General features: G+C 42.3%; 1 protein-coding gene across 3 annotated transcripts in view; it reads right to left on the bottom strand.

The window, feature by feature from the left end:
• Positions 1–2,904: 2,904 nt before the first annotated feature.
• Positions 2,905–16,395, bottom strand: part of amotl1 (angiomotin like 1) — a 14,786-nt gene continuing 1,295 nt past the window's right edge. The window contains exons 2-12 of one of the 3 annotated variants that reach the window (XM_058418946.1): positions 15,726–15,835; positions 12,109–13,295; positions 11,158–11,302; positions 10,931–11,011; positions 9,749–9,894; positions 9,281–9,430; positions 7,587–7,765; positions 7,287–7,400; positions 6,498–6,658; positions 5,226–5,636; positions 2,905–4,982 (exon numbers count right to left, since the gene is read on the bottom strand). In XM_058418946.1, the coding sequence (XP_058274929.1) occupies positions 4,879–4,982; positions 5,226–5,636; positions 6,498–6,658; positions 7,287–7,400; positions 7,587–7,765; positions 9,281–9,430; positions 9,749–9,894; positions 10,931–11,011; positions 11,158–11,302; positions 12,109–13,295; positions 15,726–15,822 (2,775 nt within the window). In that variant the 5' untranslated portion in view covers positions 15,823–15,835 and the 3' untranslated portion in view covers positions 2,905–4,878. Of the gene's footprint in view, positions 4,983–5,225; positions 5,637–6,497; positions 6,659–7,286; positions 7,401–7,586; positions 7,766–9,280; positions 9,431–9,748; positions 9,895–10,930; positions 11,012–11,157; positions 11,303–12,108; positions 13,296–14,431; positions 14,717–14,745; positions 14,872–15,725; positions 15,836–16,395 lie in introns of those variants that run through there. The other 2 variants (XM_058418947.1, XM_058418948.1) reach the window with 2 other exon arrangements.

A 16,395-nucleotide genomic window follows, 5' to 3' on the forward strand; every position in this document is an offset into this window, starting at 1 on the left:
GGGAGTGTGTGAGAGAGAGAAGGGAGTGTGTGAGAGAGAGAGGGAGTGTGTGTGAGAGAGAGGGGAGTGAGTGTGTGAGAGAGGAGTGTGTGTGTGAGAGAGAGGGAGTGTGTGTGAGAGAGAGGGAGTGTGTGTGAGAGAGAGAAAGAGGGAGGGAGTGTGTGTGTGAGAGAGGGTGTGTGTGTGTGAGGGAGAGGGAGTGTGTGTGTGAGGGAGAGGGAGTGTGTGTGTGAGAGCGAGTGTGTGTGTGAGAGAGAGGGAGTGTGTGTGTGAGAGAGAGGGAGTGTGTGTGTGAGAGAGAGGGAGTGTGTGTGTGAGAGAGAGGGAGTGTGTGTGAGAGGGAGAGGGAGTGTGTGTGTGAGAGAGAGGGAGTGTGTGTGTGAGAGAGAGGGAGTGTGTGTGAGAGAGAGGGAGTGTGTGTGAGAGAGAGGGAGTGTGTGTGAGAGAGAGGGAGTGTGTGTGAGAGAGAGGGAGTGTGTGTGAGAGAGAGGGAGTGTGTGTGTGAGAGAGAGGGAGTGTGTGTGAGAGAGAGGGAGTGTGTGTGAGAGAGAGGGAGTGTGTGAGAGAGAGAGGGAGTGTGTGTGAGAGAGAGGGAGTGTGTGTGAGAGAGAGGGAGTGTGTGTGAGAGAGAGGGAGTGTGTGTGAGAGAGAGGGAGTGTGTAAATGGCAGGTGCTGCTTTGGAAACAACTCATTTACAGCAGATGGTCAGTAAAGCCAGACGGACTGCAGGAACTGTCGGATTCTCTCCATTTTTAAGTAATCGTTCCTACATGATGTTTACAGTTTTTACAACGAAAACACAGATTTGTCTGAAACGTTCTTTTGGATTGCTCCTTAGGCTTCATAGAGCCTTCATAGAGCCTTCATAGAGCCTTGGGCTCTGTGTTTCCATTCTGTAAACTGTATTGATTTCCACACATCACTTCCTTTATGTTATTTTGAGTAGATTCCTAACATCAATTAATCCCAATTAAACATTTCCTACACAACGTGAAGAACACACTCGAGATGATTGTACTTGTTGCTGAGACTCACACACACTTGTATGATTCTCAGACACACACACACACACATTCTGCTTCAGGATAATTTAAGTCAAAGCATCATTAGGACCATTTAAAGGACTGTGGTTTGGGGGATGAATAATAAGTCCCGTCTCTCTTGAGGGAAAAAAAACCTGATGTCCCAGTAAAAACACCCCGTTCCCTGGGGGATGTAGAGTGGACATGCCCACCGTGTGAGGCAGCACTGGTCCTTTCATGTCCTGTTACACTCCACCATCTGGCCCTCCACACCTCGATTCAGAGAGCATGTGGGAATAACGACTTCACTGATTTTTCCTAACGGTCCTCTCCATCAGCCTGAGTCTGGAGCTCTGTTCAGTTCTGTTAATAAACAGTGTGTGACGATAACGACATCCCATGATGCACCTCTCCATGCAGGGGAAAGGATGCACACATTAACTAGATTTTGGCAGAATGCAAATGAAGCTAATGGACAAGCTTTAATCTTGTAGCTTGTACTACGTGCTTTTTAAAGCTATATTTGTATATATATTTATTTATTTATTACACTGAAAATGACCCCAAACTATAAACCTACATTTTACTTAAATGTAAAAATTTTCATATAAAGATTAGTAAACAATAAAAAATTTGGCCACAATGAAATATTTAAATAAAGTACTAATATAATCAAATTAAACATGATTAAACACAATCCTTATCTAAAATAAACAAATAAATCCATTTGTTTCTAAATCCAAACAAATCTAATGTTTGATATTAGGATTTAGATTTGTTTGGTATTGAGCAGTTTTATGGTAAATAAAGTATTTGTATCCAGTTAAAGACATTTCACTTATATAGATTTAAAATAATTCATTGTCTCCCGCTTATCCGTAGCCGGGTCGCGGGGGCAGCAGTCTAAGCAGGGATGCCCAGACCTCCCTCTCCCTAGCCACTTCCTCCAGGTCTTCCGGGGGAATTCCAAGGCGTTCCCAGGTCAGCCGAGAGACATAGTCCCTCCAGCGTGTCCTGGGTCTTCCCCGGGGTCTCTTCCCGGTTGGGCATGCCCGGAACACCTCCCCTGGGAGACGTCCAGGAGGCATCCGAAACAGATGCCCAAGCCACCTCAACTGGCCCCTTTCGATGTGGAGGAGCAGCAGCTCTACTCCGAGCTCCTCCCGGGTGACAGAGCTCCTTACCCTATCTCTAAGGGGACGCCCCGCCACCTTGCGAAGAAAACTCATTTCGGCCGCCTGTATCCGGGATCTTGTCCTTTCGGTCATGACCCAAAGCTCATGACCATAAGTAAGAGTAGGAACGTAGCTTGACTGGTAAATCGAGAGCTTCGCCTTTCGGCTCAGCTCCTTCTTCACCACAACAGACCGGTACATAGACCGCATTGCTGCTGCCGCTGCACCAATCCGTCTGTCAATCTCACGCTCCATCCTTCCCTCACTTGTAAACAAAACCCCGAGATACTTAACTCCTCCACTTGAGGAAGGAACAGCCCTCCAACCTGGAGGGGACAAACCACCTTTTTCCGGTCGAGAACCATGGCCACGGATTTGGAGGTGCTGATCCTCATCCCAGCCGCTTCACACTCGGCTGCGAACTGCCCCAGCGCATGCTGTAAGTCCTGGCTCGAAGGAGCCAACAGGACAACGTCATCTGCAAAAAGCAGAGACAAAATCCTATGATCCCCAAACTGGACTCCCTCCACCACCTGGCTGTGCCTAGAAATTCTGTCCATAAAAATAATGAACAGAACCGGTGACAAAGGACAACCCTGCCAGAGTCCAACATGCACTGGGAACAGATCTGAATTATAGCCGGCAATGCGAACCAAGCTCCTGCTTTAAAATAATAATCCAAAAAAAGTATTAATTTATTGATTTATTTCTTTATTTTGCACCATTATACATTTTTAATTAATCAGTTATAATAATAATAATAATAATTATTATTATTATTATTATTATATGTGGCCAGAAGGTGGCAGTAACACATAGATGGTGAGGTGAGGAGGCGTGTGAGGGGGTAAGTCAAATGAGTAATGAAAATACTGTGTGTGTGTGTGTGTGTGTTGTGCATTAAGGCACGGTTTTATTGCAGAGAACAGACGAGGAACCAGATAAACATCTCAGAACTTCAATATGAGATATTCCATTTCCACATGATGATAATCACCTCAAGCTTTTTATCATGTTTTACATGAAAGGAACAAAAATGTCGCTCAATATAATAACAGAAAATAACAGCAATTTGATTTTCAGAAAAATGTGTAGAAAAGCTAGAGAAAAGGTTGAGTGTCTGAAACAGACACATGATTACTGAGTGATGCTCCACTGACTCACACACTTGTTTTTAACCTTCAGGCTCTCACACACACTTTTATATCATGCATTAAACTCATTCACCTCATCGACCTGTTCTCCGCTCTCAACTTTGTTTTCCTTCTGTTTCATTAGTAACACTTTCGCTCTGTCTGTCAGTGTGACCCAGACACGGCTGCACCACATGCTCCTCAATCCTTACCTAAAGGAACATCCTGTCCAGAAACTAAGTGCATGCACTGGGCCTTGTTTAATGAGCTGGACATACACAGATTTATGGTCCTTATCCAGAGACACTTATATGTAGAGCTTTGAAGTCTTTGGGGACCTGAAACACATCCTCATCGTTCTTCACTAGATCAGGGACTAAGAGCTCCATCAGGAACATTTGAAGAAAACCAGCCAATTTTTTATTAGCATTAATTATAGAGTATAAAAAAAACAAATCGTGTCAACACGTTTATGAAAGACAAATAAAACGAATCAATTAATTACACTATATAGCCAAAAGTTTTCAGACACCTCCCTTGCCATGCACATGAATGTAATATGTAGTTGCCCCGCCCTTTGCAGCTACGACAGCTTCAACTCTTCTGGGAAGGCTTTCCACAAGGTTTAGGAGTGTGTTTATGGGAATGTTTGCCCGTTCCTCCAAAAGCATGTTTGTGAGGTCAGACACTGATGTTGGACGAGAAGGTCTGGCTCACAATCTCCACTCTTGTTGGAACAGGAAGGGGTCATCCCTAAACTGTTCCCACAAAGAGCATGAAATTGTCCAAAATGTCTTGGTATGAAGCTGAAGCACTAAGAGTTCCTTTCACTGGAACTAAGGGGCCGAGCCCAACCCCTGATTTTAATGATCTGAAGGGGTGTCCCAATACTTTTGGCAATATAGTGTATGATAAAAGAAATAGTGGTGTATAAGTGGGGGGTGAGCTGGTTAGCGCAGTAACCAGTAACACCTTAGCTGATGGAGGATTATTAATTAATTCTCTTATTAATATTAATAGTATATATTATGAAATATTTCTATCAGTGGAAATAATGTCCACTTCTTTTTTTCAGACTTTACCCTAATTGCTCATTTGTGCTCCCAGCTGTGTGTGAGTGTGGCCTTTTATGGAGTTTTGTGAAGATGTGTAAATGAGCCGTGTCCGGAAAGTGTGTTACATACTACGACTGATCTACACACACACACACACACACATACACACAAGAACTGTGGTTTTATCTAATCCTCTCATATACACACTTTTAGTGAAACGAGATGTCTGAGGAGACACCACAACCCTGACCACAACTACAGCTGGAGTAAACAGGACAAGCAGTAGTGTCCTTATACACAATACTGTGATAGAAAATATAATATCAACACACACCTTTCTACAAGGAGCACTGAATTATTCACACTCTGTGCAGCTGAGCTTCAATCTGTCTATCTACCTCTCTGTCTCTACCTTCTGCTGTCTCTTTCTTTGTCTGTCTGTCTGTCTGTCTGTCTCTCTCCTCCAGTGTTGAGACTGTCTATAGATGCGTGTTAGATCAGAATCTCCACCAGGTCCGAGTCGGCCGGTCTGATCATCTGCCCCGCTGTGTGGAAGACTCGACTCTCGGGAGACTTCATCTGAGTGGATGGGCAGTCTACACACACACACACACACACACACACACACAGTAAACTCAATGCTCTTCACTTTAACACTCTCACAGACTGTATCTCTTTTATTATTTGTTTTTATTCAGTCTCTCATTTCTAAACTCATTCTCTCCATCTCTCTCTCTTTCTCTCTCTCTCTCACTCTGTCTGTCTCTCTCTGTCCCTTACTCTCTCTCTCTCCATCTCTCTCTCTCTCTCTCTCTCTCTCTCTCTCTCTCCATCCTTACCCATCCTCGCTGTTCTCCCTCGGCCTGTAGGGGGCGTGACTTTGACACTCTCTGGACTCCTCCCCGTTTGTGTGCTGCTGTCTCTGCTAGCTGATTTAGAATGGAGTGATAGAAGAGGAGTGGAAGGAAGAGAGGATGAGACAGTGGGGGGCAGTGGAGGAAGGGAATGAGAGAGTGTGGACAGAAGGGGAAGAGTTGCTGAGGAGGACAAGAAGAGTGAAGAAGACGAGGAGGCGAGAGGAAGCGTAGAGGATGACATTACTGATGGTGGATGGAGAGCAGAGACAGACAGGGGAGTAAAGGAGGGAGGGAGAGAAGAGGAGAGGGATGGAATGAGGGATGACAGTGAGGCTGAGAAGGAGGGCAGTGATGGGGGAAGGTGGTCAACATTTTCTTTTCCCAGCAGCACACCTGAAAAAAACAGAAAAAACACAGATAACATGATGACAGGTTACTGCTGGGTTAGGGTGTTCAGGTGAGTTACTTATACCACTGTGAAGTTGGTTATTTTCATATAACAACAAGTCTTTCATTTCTCATACACTAGAGCAATATATCTAACATTACATTAAAAAAGGTAACACATCATACTTATTATCCAGTTATTGTTGGATTTAATGTCTGTGAAAAAATTGGTTCCTGTTTTCATTTATTAATGGAGATAGATTATATATTATTATATATTATAAACACTCATATTATTATATATTATGTATAACACTCATTCTCTTTTTCATCTCTATTTAAAATAAGACTAAAAAAAGCACAGGATGTTAAGCAACTAAAAAAAGCAAAGACATATAAACACCTCTGCTGTTACAGCCCTGACCCATCGAGGCATGGACTCCACTAGATGCCTGAAGTTGTGCTGCAGATATATATTAGCAGCAGACAATTTAAGTCCTGTAAGTTGCCCTCCATGGACCCCACCTCACAACTTACAGGACTTAAAGGATACTTTTGATAGATACTGACCACTGCAGCCCAGGAACACCCCAAGAGCTGCAATTTTGGAGATGTTCTGATCCAGTGTTCTATCTGCCTTTACAATTAGGCCATTTTTCCTGCTTCTAACATCAACTTTGAGGACAAAATGTTCATTTGCTGCCTAATATATCCCACCCACTAACAGGTGCCATGATGAGGAGATACTCAGTCTTATTCACTTCACCTCTCAAAAATAACGCAATGTATAATGGGATATCTAATGTTTTTGTCAGGGGTGAGAATCTGCATTAACGATTATGAGTGAACATGTGTGTAAGTGTGTACTTTCAGTCTGCGAGGCCTGGCGGGAGTGTACGCCTGTCGCCATGGTAATGGAGGGGACAGAGCGGGCAGGGCGCAGCGGGGCGGAGTCTCGGCGTGAGCGGTGTTGCAACACTTTAATCATGGCGATTTTCTCCAACAGCTGAGCGTGGAGATCTTTCATCCTACACACACACACACACACAGAAAAGCAAATATAAGTCATTCCCAGCTCTGAATTCTGGCGTCCGAGGTCAGTCAAATGCGGCATCTGTCGTAGAACCTGTGAGCTAAGCTAACTAGATAGCGAACTTTACTTATAATAGTGTTGAATAGATGGGTGGTTGTTATGGCAATGACCGAAGGAATTGAGCCTTAGACTTAGACTGTGCATCCTGCTAATAAATAGGTAGTAAGCACTGGTCAAAAAGTTCCATTATCATCTGGACAAACAAAGTGAAGTGTAGGACGTTAAAAATACCCGCATGTTTTTCTGAAACTTCCCCTGATATTACCATCCATATTTAAACTCTCAGATATCTCAGTGTCTAAAACCAAGGTCACATAAACATACTCTTCTCTCTAAAAAAAAAAACTTTTCCAAATGACCTCAGAGATAAGTGGAGCCTATCAGGACCTACTGTTTCCATAGCAACTACACGTCAAGGCTAAGGAAGCCTAATTATCTAAATATACATACATTTCCACAATTTCATTTCAACATAAAGTATGAACTTTTTTGAAGAAACTTTTGATTTGCAGTGTGTGTGTGTGTGTGTGTGTGTGTGTGTGTGTGTGTGTGCGTGTATGTACCTCGTCTCTATGTCCTGACAGCAGCGGTTGTATGTTTTATCTTCTCCATCATGAGGCCACAGACAAGCATCACTGTAGCTACCACTGCGAGAATGCTGAATAATTGTTGTGTCCCTGCACACACACACACACACACACACACACACATTTTTTCCCCAGTATATCATTAACCTTCATGCTACTTGACATGCTCTCTTTGCTGTTAGTAAAACACACAACCTTGAAATCAGTCTTCAACATACCTCAGTGTGTGTGTATGTGTGTGTGTGTGTGTGTATGTGTGTGTGTGTAAGTGTGTACCTCTGTGCGGCTGCCGTAGCCGCTGCCTCCATGGCAAACTGCCTCATTGCGCTCTCCTCTAAATATTTCTGTTCCCAGCGCATCCTGTCTGCCTCCAATCCCAGAATCCTCTCCTCTCTCTCTCTCAGCAGGTCCAGTAGGGCTGGGGCACTGGACTCACACACACCTACACCAGTACGCTACATACAAACAAATGCAGGTTAATAATGTCTGATGTTGACTAAGGTCATTTCTTATACATGTACTGTAATGCTGAGTTCACACTGAAGGATTTTCAGAGTGGTCAGATCACGGTAGATCAGCGACAGGAGCTTACACACTGCATGACAACTCTGTCTGGTCCACAAACTGGACCGAACAACAACCGAGCTCCTCCCCGAACTGCCCACTGCCCTGTATCTCTCTCTCTTTTTGGCTGTAGGTCATCACAGATGTATGATTCAGTCAGAGCTCCTTTCACACTGCAGGATTTTGAGTCGCCGACAGGTCCAGATATTTAGTGTGCCAAATATTTCACGGGCATCGGCGACGATTTCTGCACTTATTTGTTTAATGTATTTGTTGATTCACTTTTGTTAGGTGATAATGACAAAACTCTATATAAAGGCCAAATTACACTGGATCTCAATTCCACTTTACAAAGCATTTGTTCCGTACTGGCCAGGCCAGAGGCGTGTTGTATATATTTTTTCACTCATGTTATATGCTGTACACTTTATTTAAAAATGGACAAATATATTGTGAGTGTGTAGTCTGTAACTGCACAGAGTCTGAATGCTATGGTAATGATTGTACAACAAGGTGACGACCAGACCATCTGTCTTCTGTAGGTTAATTACAGTCGGTCTGTTTCTCTGTCTCTCCTTCTCTCTCTCTCTCTCACTCTCTCTCTTTCTTTCTCTCTCTCTCTTTCCCTCTTTCTTTCTTTTTTCTTTAATATATATATATATAAAATATTACATTATTTTATACACCAGTCAGCCATAACATTCTGAGCAGTGCCAGGTGAGGTGAATAACACTGATTTACACTGATGATCACCTCAAGATTCAAGATTCAAGATTCAAGAAGCTTTATTGTCATTTCAACCACATATATCTGGCGCAGTACATAGTGAAATGAAACAACGTTTCTCCAGGACCTGGTGCTACATAAACATACAACAACAAGTTCAACACAAAACAACAAACACCACCACAGAGCTAGGACAGAAGTTTGTCTTAGCCACGTAAAGTGCACAGTGTGCAGCTAGGTGCAAACAGAGCATAGACAAGACAGTGCAAAAAAGACAATAAATACAATAAAGACAACACAAAAGAACACAGGACACTTAGCGCTGAAAAGAAATAAAAGAACGTGTACTGGAATGTAAGTGAAATAAAATAGATAAAGTGAAATGATGTAAAAAAAAGTATTGTGCAAAAATATTGTGCAAAAATACACAGCAGCAGTTGAGGTAGTGCAAATAGAATAAACATAAATATAACTATAGCAGCGGATGACAAAAAAAAAATTGTCCATTTGTCCTGCTTCAAAAGTAGAAGCAGGACAAATGGGCAAGCGTAAGGATTTGAGTGAGTTTGACCACTTAAATATGTAAGTGGCACAATCACATAATGATATGATATTTAGTGCATATGCCATATCTGTGTGTGTGTGTGTGTGTGTGTGTGTGAGTGTGTGTGTGTGTTTACCTGCTGGGATCTTAGTGTTTCCAGCTCTCTCTCTAGTCGTGTCCTCAGACGTTTCTCCAGCTGCTCTCGTTTCTCACACGCAGCCTGAAGCTGTGCCAGAGCTTGCTGTAGACGCTCCACGCGCTCCACGTACACACATTTCTTCCCCAACTACCCTCCCAACACACACACACACACACTTATGATCAACATTATTTTGGTATTTGTGGTCTGCTCTGTTCTTTGCAGTGTAGGACAACACAAAGCTTTACATTTCTAACAAGCTGGGATATGCAAAGGAAAAAAAAGCTCTGGTGAGTGTACGTAGGACAGTTAGCTCAGATTGCTAATCTGACCAATCTTAGCATGCAACTTTTATATCATACAACTTTTTCAAGACTTTCACACTGATTATTTAATTTACTGTTTCTATTCCATATATAAATATACTGTATACTTGTGCTTTATATTACCGTCAGTGCCACTCACCTCCTCCTCCAGTCTGACCACTTTGCTCTGAGCGTTGTTCAGAGCCTGTTCTAAGATCTCAATGTGACGTCGCTGATCCTCATTGGCTGAACGAAGAGACTCCGCCTCAGTCTCCAGCCTCTCCATCTCCTTTAGACTCTCCCTTCCTTTGAGACAGAAAGAAATGGGGCTGTGTAAACACTAGCATAATCAAACACTTTACAAGATACACCTTTATTAGAGGTCAGTGTGATAAATATTTAAAAAACAGTAATTTTGAAGAAATTTGATATAGCGTATATCCATACAGGAAGTGGCTCACACGCATTTGACCTCCATCCTTATGTTTAAGATAACATAACTTAAAATCTACACCTATTCTACACATGTTAAACATCCATTGTATTATGAGACAGAACACTAACTACACACAAATTCACATATTTAGGTCAGATCCAGAGAGTGACCACAGTCTCAGCTCCACCTGCTGGGTTTTAAAGGGTCCTTTTCTTCGCCCTTTAGCTGTTCTGCAAATATTATTTTACGCTCTTTATCTAAAAGAATCTTACTGCAGCAGTTGCTAGCCGGTGCCAGTGCTGGACACTGTTATCTTTGTTTATATGGTCACTGTTTTTTTGAGGAAGTAAGATAATTATGTCTACTCCTTTTATAGAGAGAGAGAGAGTAAATGTGAGTGCGGGAGAAAGAAGGAAGACAGGAAGCAGTCACCCAGAGAAGCAGGGAAATATTCTTCTTTCATTAACTAAAGTACAAAAACAAGCTTTTGAGCAGGGGTGAACTCAGATATATTGTAATATAGTCAAGGAACAAAACGCTTGTGATGTGCTGGTGTTGTAAACTGGAATACTCAACAACAACCTCAGCTAAAACCACTCTAAAGTAGATTTTTCCTGTAGAGAAAATTATTTTCAGTGGAAGATCCGCTCTACACGTTCCTATGAATGTGCTACAGAAATGCTAAGTATATTAGAAAGCCTGTGTATTTTGCGGCTGCAGTAATAGAAAATTACTGAACACTTCTGACCAATCAAAATACAGAGTTCATTAGCAGGATGGTGTAGACGTATTAACCAATTAGCATGATATGAACATGTAACTGTCTGTAGAACACGCAGATGGAGACCTGACACACCAGAGGGGTTTGGTGAAAAGTTTTTTTTGTGTCTGTTAGTGTGAACTCACTCTCTGAGAGGTAATCATGGCTATCCTCCGGCCCTTCTATGTCTTGATGGGCCAGTTTGCGATTTGCCGTTTCCAAACGATCTAGACTCGAAAAGATATATAGAAGAGTAAAAGGATGAAAATATGCAAACTTGTTAAAAGATTTATGCTAACAAACATTCAGAGAAAGACACAGATGTTCTTCAAGTGCCATGTCGGTCATTTCTAAGATAACTGAAATCACTCACCTCTCAGGTCTCGATTGAAGTCGTGCAGGCGTCTGATTTCTCCCTCCAGTTTCATCCTCATTGTTTTGTCCAGAGTTTCCCGCTTGGATGAGCTTCTTACCAGATTCTCATAGACATCTGACAGACGTTGGACTTCAGCCTCCAACTACACAAACACACACACACACACACACAGATCATCAGTATCTCTTCTACTATTCTGCAGATCTCTTCAGTCCTTCTGTTATTTCCATCCTGAGTCACATTTACACTTACGGCTGTATTTAAAGTTAAACATAACCTGTCTAACAGTTTGATGTAAACACAGTATATTACACTGAAATTCAATTCAGTTGATTAGTATAGCACCTTTTACACTGGACATTGTCTCAAAGCAGCTTTACAAAAGTAGAGAAACAGAAAAAGGAGAAAAAAAATATATTAAATTGAATTATTAGACTATTTTATCCCTAATGAGAAGCTTGAGGTGACGGTGGTGAGGAAAAACTCCCTGTGATGATCTAAGGAAGAAACCTTGAGAGGAACCAGGCTCAGGAGGGAACCCATCCTCATTTGGGTGACACTGGACAAGAAATAATAAAACTGTGGAGGAACTACTATAACTAGTATGCAATGATGTTATGGCTGCAAATACAGTCTGAAATCTTATTCGTAGCAATATTAAATATTTAATACAGCCGGGGAAATTTATAATGTAATCCTTTTAAAGTTCATTACAAGTTTTTCCATGATATAGATGCTACTGAAGAACCTCAGACAAACTCAAGAAAAAATCTGGCAACTTTGCTGGTGATTTTAATCCAGAAAACGACTTTAGCAGCTGCTGAGAGTGAGGAACGTTACCTTTATGAATTCTGATGTTTCTAGTTCACTTTTAGTTTCATTTGAATTTTATTTTCTGCATAAACGCTCACATTAGGAGTGTAAACACCGAACCTGTACACTACATACCCGTTGCAATTTCCCCGTTTTCTCTGTCTGGATCAGCAGTTCCTGCCTGAGTCTCTGGTTTTCATCGCTGAGGAACGTCATCATATGCTGAGCGTGGCTCATCATGGAAAACGCCTCAGCAGGTACGATCTGCCCCTGTGGGGGCAAACGTGTGCCCGATCCAGTCTGTAGTACGACAGGGGGCATTAAACCGGAAGTCTGTCCCAAAGAAGCTTCGAAAGAGAATGTGGTTTGTTCTAGCGATACTGGACCAGGGCTTACACTGGACGGGTACGGTGACTGGGCTTTGGCTTTGAAAGGATATTCAGGAGGAGGACCACGAGGATCTAGGGCAACTTTAGGCAGTGGAGGGGTGGCAGTTTTGCTAGACGGGAAAGCGGGCGTCATCACCGTTCGTTCCTCGCTGTTAGGAGACGTCTCTCTGGGCTGCTTGGCTCCGTTTCGCTCCAAACTGAGCTGCATAATGCGCTCGCTGAGGGAACGGACATGGCCCTGTTCGAGACCGGCTAAGCCTTCGTCCACTCCCATAAACCCTCGCTGGACCCACGAACGACCTTCAGCACGAGCAAAGGAGGACAACGAGGGAGCTGAGGAGAGAGATGGAGGACACGAGCTGGTGCTGGTGGGGATGTGTGGGTTGGGCTGTAAACTCAGCTGAGTTTGTGTGTTCTGGACAGGAGCTGGACTGCTCAAAGCCTGGTTAGGGTTCTTTAGACCTGTATATGTGTGACCCAAGTTTGTAAGTGTGTTTCCCGTGTTTTGGACATTGGTGTGTGTGCAGACCATGTTTGGCTCATCGTTCTGACCCTGTTGACCTCTGTAAAGCTGAGACTGGGATTTAGCCTCCTCATATGAAGGAAGCTCTAATGCTCCAATCCCAGGGACAGCGAGAGTCACCTGTATGCCGGCTGCTGTGTTTTGTGCTCCTTTGGCGTTCTTTTCCATGGAGCTGCTGTCCACCTGATGCTCCTGACCCTGTGGCTCCTGTCGGGGCTGTGTCTCTGGGAGCAGAATCTCAGCTGAGGCGGGGTTGCTGGGTGATGTCATGGCCTGGTTCTCTGGACCGACTCCGTTACTGTAGCGCAGGTTTTCCTGCATCAGGCGTTGTAGAACTGGTCCAGAAACAACAACAGCATCATCAGAACTGTTGTGCATGATGGAGCCTGGAAACACCTGAGTGACCTCACCTGGAAAAGAACAGGTAATATTTATATTTAATATAATAATAATAATATGAAGAAGAAGACCAACAACAACAATAATAAAAATGTATTAACAATGGTGACATTCTTTTTCTTTAAATGGGGGTGGAGCCAATTTACAGAAAGGAAGAATATAATTCGTAACTCCTCTAGTACAAAACAAGCTGAGAAGTGTGTGTGTGTGTGTGTGTGTGTGTGTGTGTAAAGAGAGACCCGTGATCACCACCATCACATTCCTAATGCTATTTTAGGATTATAATTATAAACCCCACTGCAGTCGCACCAGCTGGAAAAGTTTCAGATGCCAAAGCGGGAAATGGGCAGTGAGCAGGAGGCTACGGAATACTCGAGGTCCAAACACATCTCCACACACACACACACACACACACACACACACACATACACATACACACACACATACACACACATACACATACACACACACACACTATCACAGCACTCTCTCATATCACAACTGACCAAACGGCCAAACCATCGGTGAACAGATAACGTCGTCCAAACCCAATGCCATTTCTGGTCTCCTGTAAAGATGAGAGCTAATGACCGACGTGAGTTCTGCGTGTCTCTCAGAGCAAGAAAGAAGCTTTCGAAGAAAAATCAGTGAGAAGTGCTTTCCTATTTCTGTTTATTGGGACAAAGACTCCAGCAGATCTGCTCTGTGTTTCCTGTTGGAAATGTTTGCCCGAGCAATCACAACATTAAACAGAGCGAGATATGAAATGACCACTGGGTGAAGTGCACACTAGAATAGTGTGTGTGTGTGTGTGTGTGTAAGTTTACATTATATACACTATTTTTGTAGAGTTACATGTATGTAGGTTTGCAGGTATGAATGTATATGTATATAAAACTATAAGAGATAAACATATTGACATTATTTACATTACTGAAGTCCACAACAGCTGACCGTTAAAAGGCGCAGCGTCACACACGCACGCGCACGAGAAGCAGTGGCAGTTAAAAATACCGTTAGCTGTTAGCCGCTAAATTTACCTCAGAAAACACACATAACATTCAACTACAGTAACTCTTCAGTCCTGTTCTCTAATTCATTATCTAGCAACAAATGGACGAAATAAGTCGGATTTTGGGTTCTTTACCCGAGCTTAGTCTTCACCAAGAAGTTCTCCAGGGAGAGAGAGAGACAGAGACAGAGAGAGACACAGAGACAGAGAGAGAGAGAGACAGAGAGAGACACAGAGACAGAGAGAGAGAGAGACAGAGAGAGAGAAAGAGAGACAGAGAGAGAGAGACAGAGAGAGAGAAAGAGAGAGAGAGACAGAGAGAGAGACAGAGAGAGGTCTTCAGCACACAGCTCCACCATGCTGAAATAACTTTCTGAGCCCTATTAATAGTCCCAAAGATGTTTCTTCTTTTTCAAACAAACCGATATTAATAATAAACACTTATTTACCGAGATCCGAGATCCACACTTATTAAAAACTAAAAACCAAAATGATCTCATCCCCGTACAGTAGCACCGTTAGCCTTAACGTCTGTCCAACTTTTTTATGTTTTTGCACCCGCTTCCGTCCAAAACCACACCCCTACTCGTGTTACACACTGTGATTGGTCAGTGACTCACCCTCGCGAAAAGAGTCGACACCGGAATGACGAGCGTTTTAACTCACTTTATTGAACCGATTCTTCTGAAAGCATGCTGCAGGAGCAGGTAAAGTTCATGAACCGAGTGCTTCATGAGGAACCGAGTGTCTGATGAATGTCTACTACTTGCACACTCTGCACTACTCTGCACACATAATAACCACACTCACTGTACATTATAGATGTTTATACATATTTATTATTTATATATTATTTGAAATATATAGTATACTATATATATATATATATATATATATATATATATATATATATATATAAAATTTAATTTTATTGTTTTATTTTATTTTATATTTTATTTTATGTATATGCATACCCCATAACTATTGGCTTTTCATAATTATTGGTATTTCATAATTTAACATGTCTTTAATTTCTGCTATGTTAGTTTTTATTTTTTTCCTATCTTTCTCTATATATTTTACCTATATCCCTATATTTTTCATGTCCACACACTTTAATTTTAATTTCACTCTCTTTTTCTTTCTTCAAATGTAGGACAGTCGTAAAAAGTATTTCACTACATGTCGTACTGCGTATGATTTCATATGTGATAAATAAAATTTGAATTTGAATTTCTCTTCATAGACTCCAGAGTAAGAAGTAAAAGAATACAGGTTTGTGGTGAATGGATGTGAGTGCATGTCTTTTAGCAGCTTTCTGATGACCAGATGCTCTCATGGTGATAGAAATACATGGTCATTTTTGCTCTGTAGATATTGGGCCGGACCATGATTGTAATTGTGTGTGTGTGTGTGTGTGTGTGTGTACCATAAAGCATGTCGAGAGAAGATTGGTGCCGGTGGATTCCGATGTGATCAAGCCATTGAGCAACATCATCAGGGATCCAGTGATCACTAGGGTCCATGTTCTCATCCAGTCTACACACACACACACACATACACACACAGCCATCTTGTTAGTTTTCAGACAATATACTTTCACATAATAAACAGACAGAAACAGATAGATAGATAGATAGATAGATAGATAGATAGATAGATAGATAGATAGATAGATAGATAGATAGATAGATAGATAGATAGATAGATAGCACAAATGTACATTTATTGATGTGCATTAGATAGTTATACTGTATATACAATCTGGCATAACATTATGACCACCTGACCCGTCCTGCACTGTGTATTCTGACCCCTTTCTATCAGAACCAGCATTAACTTCTTCAGCAGTTTGATCAACAGTAGCTCGTCTGTTGGATCGGATCACACGGGCCGGCCTTCTCTCCCCACGTGTATCAATGAGCCTTGGCAGCCCATGACCCTGTCTCCGGTTCACCACTGTTCCTTCCTTGGACCACTTTTAATAGATACTGACCACTGCAGACCGGGAACACCCCACAAGAGCTGCAGTTTTGGAGATGCTCTGATCCAGTGGTCTAGCCATCACAATTTGGCCCTTCGTCAAACTCAAAGCTCAA

The sequence above is a fragment of the Hemibagrus wyckioides genome, linkage group LG20, assembly GCF_019097595.1.
Source record: "Hemibagrus wyckioides isolate EC202008001 linkage group LG20, SWU_Hwy_1.0, whole genome shotgun sequence".
In the NCBI taxonomy this organism is placed as follows: Eukaryota; Metazoa; Chordata; class Actinopteri; order Siluriformes; family Bagridae; genus Hemibagrus; species Hemibagrus wyckioides.